The 12065-nt window shown below is 39.9% G+C and overlaps 1 protein-coding gene across 1 annotated transcript; it reads left to right on the top strand.

Moving 5' to 3' along the window:
• The first annotated feature begins 899 nt into the window (after positions 1-899).
• LOC102665990 (uncharacterized) lies at positions 900-1253 on the top strand. Its single transcript, XM_006577498.1, has one exon. The coding sequence runs from the start codon at positions 900-902 to the stop codon at positions 1251-1253; it is 354 nt and encodes a 117-aa protein (XP_006577561.1).
• The last annotated feature ends 10812 nt before the right edge of the window (positions 1254-12065 follow it).

Here is a 12065-nt window from a genome sequence, read left to right on the forward strand (position 1 = left end):
TTTGCAGGTCACAGTGTGTGCCATCTGTGGTGGAGCTCACGATTCTGGTTGTTGTATCCCCAATGAAGAACCAACAACTCATGAAGTCAATTACATGGGTAACCAACCTAGAAATAATTTTAATGCAGGTGGATTTCCCGAATTCCAGCATGGACAGTAATACAACCAACAACAGGGACAATGGAGGACCACCCTGGGAATTAATTCAATAGAGACCAGGGTGGACCGTCCACAAGGCCGTAACAACAAGGGCCTAGTCTCTATGAGCGTACAACGAAGTTGGAAGAGACTCTAGCTCAATTTATGCAGGTTTCTATGTCTAACCAAAAGAGCACGGAGTTTGCCATAAAGAATTTGGAAGTCCAAGTGGGACAGCTTGCAAAACAGTTGGTGGATAGGCCGTCAAAGAGCTTTAGTGCTAACACTGAGAAAAATTCGAAGGGGGAATGTAAAGCTGTCATGACAAGAAGCAGAATGGCAACCCATGTTGATGAAGGAAAAGCTTAGAAGAAGGTGGAGGAGCATAAACAACAGTTGGCAGCTGAGCCGGCACTTGAACCCATTTCTGATTTTGTTGAACTTGAGGAAGTTATGGAAGATGAAGATGACCAAAAGGAAAAGAGAAAGAAGAAGTAGAAAAAGAAAAATATTAGAAAAATGAAAAAGAAAATGAGAAGGTTGAGGAAAGAAAGAGGAGCAAGAGTGAGGTTTCAAGAGAGAAAAAGAGAGAGATTACTTCAGCTGAAGGCAAGGATGTACCATATCCATTGGTACCTTCCAAGAAGGATAAAGAGCGACACTTAGCCAGATTTCTTGACATCTTCAAGAAGTCGGAGATCACATTGCCTTTTGGAGAAACTCTCCAACAGATGCCACTCTATGCCAAATTTTTAAAAGACATGCTGACAAAGAAAAACTGGTATATCCACAGTGACACGATAGCTGTGGAAGGAAATTGTAGTGCTGTCACTCAACGCATCCTTCCACCAAAGCATAAGGATCCAGGAAGTGTCACAATACCATGTTCTATTGGTGAAGTTGCAGTAGGCAAGGCTCTCATTGACTTGGGAGCCAGTATCAATTTAATGACTCTCTCCATGTGCCAGCAACTTGGAGAGTTAGAGATAATGCCCACTCGCATGACCCTACAGTTGGCAGATCGCTCCATTGCTAGACCATATGGAGTGATCGAGGATGTGTTGATTCAGGTCAAGCAGCTTGTATTCCCTGCAATTTTGTGGTTATGGATATAGAGGAGGATCCTAACATTCCCATAATCTTGGGACGTCCTTTCATGTCCACGACCAGCTGTGTAGTAGATATGGGGAAAGGCAAATTAGAACTGGTTGTGGAGGATCAGAAAGTCTCATTCGACTTATTTGAAGCAATGAAGCATCCAAATGATCAAAAAGCTTGCTTTGATCTGGATAAGGTAGAATAGGAGATAGAATTAGCTGCTATAGCCATGGTACTGCACTCTCATTTGGAAAAAGCACGATTAATCATGTAGAATGTTTGACCAAGGAGGAGGAACATGAAGTGTAGACTTGTATTAAAGAGTTGGATGGTGCAGGAGAAAATTCCGAGGGACATACTGCATTTGAAGAATTGAAGAACAGTGGGAAAATAGAAAAACCAAAAGTAGAATTGAAGACTTTGCCTGCACATTCGAAGTATGTATCTTGGAAGACAATGACTCCAAACCAGTGATTATTAGCAGCTCTTTGAAGAAAACAGAAGAAGATCAGTTGGTGCAGATTTTGAAGAAACATAAAGCTACAATTGGATGGCACATATCTGACTTGAAAGGAATTAGTCCATCTTATTGCATGCACAAAATTATTATGGAAGCTGATTACAAACCAATGAGACAGCCTCAAAGAAGACTGAACCCAATCATGAAAGAGGAGGTGCGCAAGGAGGTGCTTAAGTTGCTAGAAGCAGGCCTCACCCCATCTCAGATAGTGCGTGGGTTAGCCCGGTGCAGGTTGTTCTCAAGAAGGGAGGTATGACAGTCATTAAAAATGATAAAGATGAATTAATATCCACAAGGACTGTCACCGGGTGGAGAATGTGCATTGATTATCGGAAGTTGAATAATGCCACTTGGAAAGACCATTATCCACTCCCTTTCATGGACCATATGCTTGAGAGACTCGCAAGGCAATCATATTATTGTTTTCTGGATGGATATTCTAGTTACAATTAGATTGCTATAGATATCAAAGATCAAGATGTCGCAACCTACCCTTCAGTGGGAGGGCGACGCGTGACTTGCGCGTGCATGTTCCAAGAAAGGAATACGCGCGGAGTCGCCACCAACGTTTATTTGAGGAAAACGTCGGAAAAACCGGAAAAGACGTGATCTACGAACTTTAAGTGAAAGGTTCGGGAGTTGTATTTACGCACGGGGAAGGTATTAGCACCCCACACGTCCGTCACAAGAGATGACAACCTCTAATCAAATGTGCAAATATGACTTCAATTTATGTTATCTTCCCCCTTTTTTCACGTTCTTATGTTTTTTTTATGCCTTTTTATGTTTTTATCTTTTTGTGGTTGACAAGGGCGTTTCCCTTTGCTCCTACGTATTCCTCAATTGTGATGAGAAAATCAAACCTACGTAGTTCTTTTGTGAACAAAGCGTTTTGGTTAAGTTATTTTTTATCCTTTTTTGCAAGATATGTTTTATTGAATGAAAGGTCATTTAAGGTGTTGGACCATTAGACAATCTTTCGATTCTTTTGAAAAGTGAGAAAACATTAAGGCATTGGACCATTAATGATTTCTTTATTTTTGAAAGAGTTAACAAAGTTACATATTGATTTTAGGCTTTTTAGAAATCTACACTTAACCAATAAAAGCGGAAAAGACCATTTCAAGGCGTTGGACCTTTGAAAAATGGCGTTTTTAGGCGATGACAAAAGTTTGGTTTATGAATTGATTTTAGCCTTAGTTTCACTTTGGTTATTAGTCGATTCGATTTAAGAAAGAGAAATCCCAAAGAAAAACGTCCGATTGATTTTTTGATTTATTTTACTAAAAGATATTTTTGATTATTATATTATTATTTTACCTATTTTTGGTTTTCAACGTGGTTACGGCATGACCGAACAGTCGGATTTCATTTTAACAGAAATTAACGGATGTTACAATTTAAATGATCGGTGGAAATTTATTTTATTTTTTGATTAGGCGAGAAAATGACTTAAGTAAATGACTAAAGCACGTCAAAAGGGGGTACGGAAAGTAAATGAAATGAAAATAAAAGCATGTGAAACAAATGAGGACCACTAAGGGTACATAGAATGAATTGTTTGATTTCGGGAACTTACCGGTTGAAGATCGAAGAACGACGAAGAACGAACGAAGAACGTCGATGAACGGTTGAAAATCTTCGCAAAATCACCCACGGAAACGTTACGGAAGCACCTCGGCTTGGATTTTCTTCACGGAAACAATTTTTCTCACTAATTTTAAGTGAATCTCAGATACCAGGAGGGTCGAACATTTTTGTTCTTCCCTCCTTCCCTTATTTATAGGAAAAGGAAGGAGATGCTTGCCACCCAGCTCGCCCAGGCGAGCTAGGTTGCTTCCTCCAGAAGCAAATCCTGGAAGGCCCAAGTGGGCCTGGTTGCTATTTGAACCCCCAATTTTACTAAATATACCCCCTGCCTTTTTTTGGTGATTCTTTTTCCGTAAAGTTATGGAAACTTACGAATTTCGTAACGATACTTGTTTTCTTTCCGTAATGTTGTGGAACCTTACGGATTACGTAATCATCCCTTTTTTGCCTTCCGGAACGTTACAGAACTTTACGGATTGCACACTAACACTTCCTTTTAATTTTCGGCATGTCACGAACTTCACGGATTGTGCTACCACGCTTTTCTTTTGGCTTCCGACATGTCTCGGAACTTCACAAATTGCCTAACCATGGGTGCCAAATACCTCGAAGTGGTCAAACGACGGTCGCATCCCAACAACGGATGGTTCTCGGACGAAATTAGGGTATGACACAAGAGAAGACAACTTTCACTTTCCCTTTCGGTGTATTTGCATATCGATGCATGCCTTTCGGTCTATGCAATGCCCTAGCTACATTTCAGAGGTGTATGATGGCAATTTTTTCTGATATGGTGGAAAAATGCATTGAAGTTTTCATGGACGATTTCTCTGTTTTTGGACCATCTTTGATGGTTGCTTATCAAATCTGGAAAGAGTATTTTAGAGATGTGAAGAGTCCAACCTGGTACTTAATTGGGAAAATGTCATTTCATGGTTCAAGAAGGAATAGTGCTGGGGCATAAAATATCAGTAAGGGGAATTGAGGTGGATAAGGTGAAGATTGATGTCATTGAGAAACTTCCTCCTCCAATGAATGTCAAACGAATGAGAAGTTTCTTAGGACATGATGGATTCTATAGGTGACTTATAAAAGATTTTTCAAAAGTCGCCAAACCACTTAGCAATTTGTTGAACAAAGATGTTGCTTTTGTGTTCAATGGAAAGTGTATTGAAGCATTTAATGATTTGAAAACCAGACTAGTGTCTGCTCCAGTAATTACTACACCAGATTGGGGGTAAGAATTTGAGTTGATGTGTGACGCGAGCGATTATGCTATAGGTGCAGTGCTTGGACAAAGGAAGGGCAAAATTTTTCATGCTATCTACTACGCCAGCAAAGTTTTAAATGATGCACAGGTTAACTATGCTACCACAGAAAAAGAAATGTTGGCAATTGTTTATGCACTTGAAAAGTTCAAATCTTATTTGGTAGGCTCAAAAGTCATCATCTACATTGATCATGCAACTATTAAATATTTTCTCAACAAGGCCAATTCCAAAACCCTGCTTAATAAGATGGATTTTGCTGCTGCAAGAATTTGATTTGGTAATTCGGGATAAAAAGGGATCGGAAAATGTTGTAGCTAACCAATTTGTCTAGATTGGGGAATAAAGAAGTCATGTCGAAAGAAGCTGAAATTAGAGATGAATTCCCTAATGAGTCATTATTCTTGGTGAATGAGAGACCTTGATTTGCTGATATGGCCAACTTCAAAGCCGCAGGAATCATTCCAAAAGACCTAACTTGGCAGTAGAGGAAGCAATTCCTGCATGATGCTCGATTTTATATCTGGGATGACCCGCACTTGTTCAAGATTGGAGTTGACAATCTTCTCCGAAGATGTGTGACACAAGAAGAAGCCAAGAACATATTATGGCACTGTCACAATTCTCCATGTGGCGGCCATTATGGTGGAGATAAGACGACGACCAAGGTTTTGCAATCTGGATTCTTTTGGCCCACACTTTTCAAGGATGCTCATCAGAATATGCTGCATTGTGATCAATGTCAAAGGATGGGGGGCATATCAAAAAGAAATGAAATGCCTTTACAGAATATTATGGAGGTTGAGGTATTTGACTGTTGGGGGATTGATTTTGTAGGTCCCTTCCCTTTGTCTTTTGGCAATGAATACATACTAGTGGTTGTTGACTATGTCTCTAAATGGGTTGAAGCAGTGGCTACCCTGCATAATGATGCTAAGATTGTGGTAAAGTTTCTAAAGACGAACATTTTCTCCAGATTTGGGGTGCCCAGAGTTTTGATTAGTGATGGAAGCACACATTTCTGCAATAATAAGATACAGAAGGTGTTGAAGCAATATAATGTAACACACAAGGTAGCATCAGCTTATCACCCCCAAACCAATGGGCAAGCAGAAGTGTCGAACAAGGAATTGAAAAAGATTTTAGAGAAGACTATGGCTTCTACTAGAAAGGACTGGTCCATTAAACTAGATGATGCTTTATGGGCGTATAGGACTGCATTCAAGACTCCGATAGGTTTATCTCCATTTCAGATGGTGTATGGCAAGTCTTGTCACTTACCAGTGGAGATGAAATATAAAACATATTGGGCCTTGAAGTTGTTGAACTTTGATGAAGCCGAATCCAGAGAACAAAGGAGGCTACAACTTTTGGAGTTGGAAGAGATAAAATTAACTGCTTATGAATCTTCACAGTTGTACAAAGAAAAAATTAAAAAGTATCATGATAAAAAACTGCTCAAGAGGGATTTTCAACAAGGACAACAAGTGTTGCTTTTCACCTCAAGACTTAAATTGTTTCCTGGGAAGCTTAAATCGAAATGGTCTAGACCATTTACCATCAAGAAAGTCCGAACATATGGAGCAGTGGAGCTTTGTGATCCTCATATGGGTGGTGAACGGACAAAGGCTAAAGCAATATCATGGTGGAGCTATTGAGAGATTGAACACTATTCTACACTTCAATCCAGGATAACAGGACGATGCGTCAAGCTAATGACGTTAACCGAGCGCTTACGGGGAGGCAACCCAGGTCTCTTTTTATTTCTATTTTTCTTGCATTTAATTTAGTTAGTTTAATTGCTTGTGATTGTAAATGATTTCTAAGCTTGGTTAGTATTGAGAAAAGGGTTTCAAAGTTTTAGTAAAGAGATGGATAGAAAAGACTTAGAGAAAAAATTTTCAGTTGTCCATCCGCTAAGCGCAGCCCTTGTGCTAAGTGCCATGTCTTAATGCACTAAGCATGTGCTTGCTTGCGCTAAGCACTTTGACCTTTCACCAGTTGGCTAGATGGTTCAGCTAAGCGCACATCACTGCGCTAAACCTAAGTTCTTCTCTGGATTTGAACTTCATGACTTGGGCTTAGAGGAGTTGATGCGCTAAGCGCAACTCCTTCTCTGTTGAAAAATTATTGTAATAGCATTAAGCTTAATTTCCTCTCTGGAATTGAACTTTCAGGAATTGGGCTTAGCAGCAGGATACGCTAAGCGCCAATCCTTCACTATTTTGAAATACTTGGAATTGCGCTAAGCCTGGAACCATCACTGTAAGTAGAGCTTGTTTTAGTGCTAAGCCTAACATCTTAGGCTAAGTGAAAATTGCAGGACCAATCAGAGTTGCAGACAGTGCTAAGCGCGTGTCCTCGCACTAAGCTTGAATACCTCTCTGGAATTTGAAATTATTGAATTAGGCTTAACGCGAGAGGTGGCGCTAAGCGCATGGGCCTTAAACTCAAATGTCATGTTGGCATGCTAAGCGCAACTATGCGCTAAGTGCGCCAAACAAAAATGCTAAAATAAAATAGAACTACCAATGGCAGTTACCATTTACACTTCAAAGCTTTTACTCCCTTATGCTTGTGCCCACATTCGTGCTTTTGTGCATTTTGCTGCCTTTGCTTCAAGTTATTCCTGCTTTCTTGCTCTCATCTTGCATTTCCATCACAATCCAAGTAAGTTTTCATGTTTATTTTCATTTTCTTTTATAAGCTTAAACCTTAGGGTAGATGATTTAGTGCTTTTTAGTTTGCAATTTTTTTTAGGTTTAGTGTTTTTAGGTTAGTTGTTAGTTAAGGTAGGTTTAGGGTTTACAATGTAGGTTTTAGGTTAGGTTTTTGAGCCCCTTAGGGGCAATGCCTGAAAAAGGGGTGAAAACCCGTGAGTAATTTCTAGAAATAGCGATGAACGTGCTAAGCGCACCTGCTGTGCTTAGCCAGTTCATCGCAACTTCCTTCTAATGAGTTTCAATGATGAGCTCGATAAGCGCGTTTGTGCGCTAAGTGAGACAAGTGTTTTAGACACTTAGTATTTTTTTCAATTTTTGTTCAGCACTAAAGCCTGGCTTCTCAGGCTAAAGCACAATTCTGTCTTTATTTTTCAATTGTTGGAATAAGGCTAAGTGCAGCTTGTTGTGCTAAGCCCATGTTATGTCTTAGTGAGGTTGAGCTAAGCGTGCCCTACTGCGCTAAGCTCAATTCCTCCACTGTTTTCAAAAGTGTGGATTTAGGATAAGCCCAGCTTGTTGCGCTAAGCCTAGTCTATGGAAAAACATTTTCTGAGTACTCACGCTAAGCGTGTGGCTATCGGGCTTAGCCCATGAGTAAATTTTCATAAAGCGCGCTAAGCCCAGCCTTCTGTGCTAAGCACCCAGTCCTACTTTCAGTTTTATTTTTTTGTTTTTGTTGAATAATCCTGTTTTAACTCTGTTGTTTGATCTAATTCTTTTCAGATGGCATCTAGGAAGAGAAAGGCCCATGCCTCAACATCCCAGGCCCGCTATGATAGATCCAGATTCACATCTCAGGAGGCCTGGGATCGTTATTCTAGTGTTGTCATTGGCAGGAAAATATTACCTGAAAGAAATGTCATGCTCTATTACACAGAGTTTGATGAATTCACTGAAGAGTTAGAGAGAAGAAACAGGCACAAGGAGTTAACAAATTTTATGGATGGCAACATTGATGTTGCCATTATGAAGGAGTTCTATGCTAACCTCTATGACCCAGAGGATAAATCACCTAAGCAGGTGAGGTTCAGAGGTCATTTAGTGAAATTTGATGCAGATGCTCTGAACACTTTTTTTATGACCCCTGTGATCATAGAGGAGGGGGAAAACCTGCCTGCTTACTCTAGGTTTAGTCAGCTGAGGCCAAATCCACAAGAACTGGCAGCCCGATTATGCATCCCAGGGAAGGGATTTGAGCTTAATGTTGATGGTAATGCTGATGGGCTGCCCCTGAAGATTCTGAGGAAGAATCTGACCACTCTTGCTCAGACCTGGAGTGTTCTCTCATTCTCCAACCTGGTCCCTACTTCTCACACATCAGACATTACACTGGACAAGGCCAGGTTGATTTACGGCATTATCCAGAAGATGGACACGAACTTGGGACATATCATCTCATGTGAGATTTCCTTGATTGCACAACATAACTCCTCTAGGCTAGGTTTCCCTACACTTATCACTGATTTGTGCAAGGCTAGAGGAGTCACTTCTGACTCATTGACTTTTGAGAGCCTCAGTCCAGCCATTAATGTGGCATATGTGAAGAAAAATTGCTGGAACCTCGATGATCTTGCTGTTACTTTCAAAGGACCATGCAAAGCCAAGGGGAAGATGTCTGAGGCTCCTTCATCTTCTGATATTCCTCTTATTCTAGCTCTTTCCACCTCTACATCTCCATTAGTTCCAGCTCCTCCTACAGGACCATCCTCTATCACATCAAAGACATTATTTGCTATGCTGCAAAGCCTTCATAAAGGCCAGGTTATTATGATGTAGAGCTTATAGAGCTCCGGCCTGCAGTCTATTATGAGTGTGGATGAGTTTCTTTCTCAGATGGCTTGGCCAGGAGTCCAACCTTCTCCTTCTGGGAGGGGTTAGGCCTCCGCAACCCAAGAGCCAGAGCCAGTAGAGGATGATGTTCCTCCTGAGTCGTTTATCATCGAGACTGATCCAGTACCTCGGGAGGAAGTAGCAGCTCAGGAGCCTTCTTCTCCAATTCCTGTCTCTCCAGCTCCAGTTATTGATGATTCTCATCCATCTGCACTAGCATTGGAGCCAGAGCAGCCTATTGTTCAGGATCCACCAGCTGCTCCGGTGTTGGATCTTAATGAGCATGCAGAGGATCACCCACAGGAGGATTGACAAGATCTTTATCTTCTTGTCTTGCATTTTGAACAGTTTATTATTATTCTATTTTAGTTTATTTTATGTTTATGTTTCAGTTATTTAAATTTCAGTCTTAAATTTTAGTTATTTTGTTTGTAGTAGTAGCTTGTACAAAAGCATGATTGAACAATGAATTGATTGAAAATGATTCAGTGGTTTGATTTCGTATGAAATGAAGTGTTGTGATTGATTTGAATGAGAAATAGTATGAATTGAGTGGATTGGAATGTTAGGTTTTGTCTTGAGCAAGCTTGCAGTAATTAGAAGATAAAGAACATGTGATTAGAATTATGAATGAAAATGTTAGTCAGTTTGTCAGATTGATTGTGAAGGAATGCATTAACCGTAACCCGGTGAGAGTGTGATCCTTATTTTTGAGAGAAAACAACTATCATTAAGTACTAACTTTTGCATGAATCTCTGAATTATGGACTGAATGCATGAATTTGAGGATGATGAAGGCCATGTTTTGATTGTGATAGCCACTTGGCCAAAAAGCTGACCATGTGAATGAATGATTTATCCCTTGCACCCACTTTTGAGCTGAATGAATGTTTGATTGATGGAACCTTGAGCCTATACAGTTTTATCTTCTGCTACCTTGTCTTAGGTTGTAGGAGAGCATCATCCACAGAAAAGCTTGGTTCAAGGAAAAATTGTCCCAAATTTTGGGGAGTTATATGTCAAAGTAAATTTGTCCCAAATTTGGGGGAGACATGGGTAAAAGAATGAAATGGTCAAAGCAGAGCAGCATACACACACAGTTTTGTGTGTTAAAAAAAACTGTAAGTATAAATAAAAGTGTGTGTGCTGCAAATCAATGAAATGAAAGCTAAGTGCCTAAAAAGAGGCAAGTGTTGGGTTGGGAATTAATAAAAAGTAAAGGTTGATATATGGATGAATGCTCTCCTAGAACTTAAGCTTTTGAATCCTAGAAAAAACCATGATTTGTGGGCAGCCCAGCCTCATTACAAGCCTAGAAAGCCCTTCGGATTCAGTTTGTGTGTTTATTTTTGTATGGCATGAGATGAAATGCAAAGGTTGGGACTTGTGTTAGTTGTTTATGATGGAATGAGCCTAAACACTTGTGCTTTAGTGAAATAATGACTGTTAGGCTTTGGTTGATGATCCTTCCTTGATATCTATCATTCTTACTAGCTTATTTTAGTTGTGACTCTAGTACATATGTTCCTATCTTTGAAAAGCTGCATGTTTTGTGAAGTGACATTGATTGAAGCATTCTATGACATTCATTTCATATGATTGAATTTTTCTATGGAACAAGCACTATTTTGATTAACCACTATATTTGTCACTTGAGGACAAGTGAATTGTTCTTTCTTTACTTGAGGACAAGCAAAACTGTAAATTTGGGGGAGTTTGTTAGTCGTCTTATACAACTAACTTTTGTATAGAAAAACCTTTTTCAAAACATGTATAGTTTCCCCAATTTATAGTTCTTTTGTAGGAATTTGTATATAAATCATGATATGTTTTGATACCTGTCATTAGAGTATCTTCAATTGGAATTAATGAGAAAATCTGTAAAATTTTAGGTCAAAAGAGGCTAAAATCTTGAAGTGCTAAAAGGAGCAGTCGCGCTAAGCGGACCCTGTGGGCTTAGCGGACATCCACCGCTAAGCGCAGCTTCAGTGCGCTTAGCGTGAAGAGGGAATCTAGAAGAGCACAAGAATCAAGGCCGCGTGATAAGCACGAGATCAGCTCACTAAGAGAGACGTTTGTCTCTTGCTTGGCTTAGCACACGACTAGCGCCAAGCCCAAATCCACTTAGTCGCGCTAAGCGTGACGTTGCGATTTCAGAGCCTATTTAAGCTTGAATTGTTAGAATTAGGGTACAATTTTGAGAGACCAGAGCTGCATATTTTTGCACAAACTTTGAGAATAGTGCTCTGGAGGCAGCAACTAAGCAAGGAAGCTAGGGTTCATCACTTTGAGAGATTATAGAGTGTTTGAGTGATTGTGAGGCGCCAAGAAGAGGAGGAGGGATCCCCTTTCCTGTGTAAGCAACAATTGCTCTGTACTTTCTGTCTCATTTGTATTAGGGTTCCTTGTATGGCTGGCTAAAAACCCTAGTTGGGGATTTCTAATGAACAGCTGATGCAATTACTTTTCATATCTAATTAATTGTGTTTTGTGTGTTCAATGCTTCTTTCAATGCTTAATTACTGTATGCTCTTGGCTTGATAACCCACTTGTGTGTACTGTTAGGTGACTTTAGCATTGGGAAATGCACTGTTGCCTTAGAACGTGATAGAAGCAGGGCTAAATAACTGCATTACCAGGGATGGATTATGGGGTTTTAGTTTTTTTATTATGTTGTGATGATAATGCTGTTTAAGTTAAGCCTAGTCCAACAAGAGGGATCTGAGGATGAAGCTTGGGTTAAATTAGTCTAAACTTACAAGGGATCAAGGTTTCGTACTTTAGGCTTCAGCATAGAACAGAAGAACATGATTAATTAGAGAAATATCTTCATATGCATCAACTCGTTTGTTAGAAAGACCCAACGCTTTTTACCTATTGCTGTCAACTTTTTAATTA

Source organism: Glycine max, chromosome 3, assembly GCF_000004515.6.
Source record: "Glycine max cultivar Williams 82 chromosome 3, Glycine_max_v4.0, whole genome shotgun sequence".
Taxonomy (NCBI): domain Eukaryota; kingdom Viridiplantae; phylum Streptophyta; class Magnoliopsida; order Fabales; family Fabaceae; genus Glycine; species Glycine max.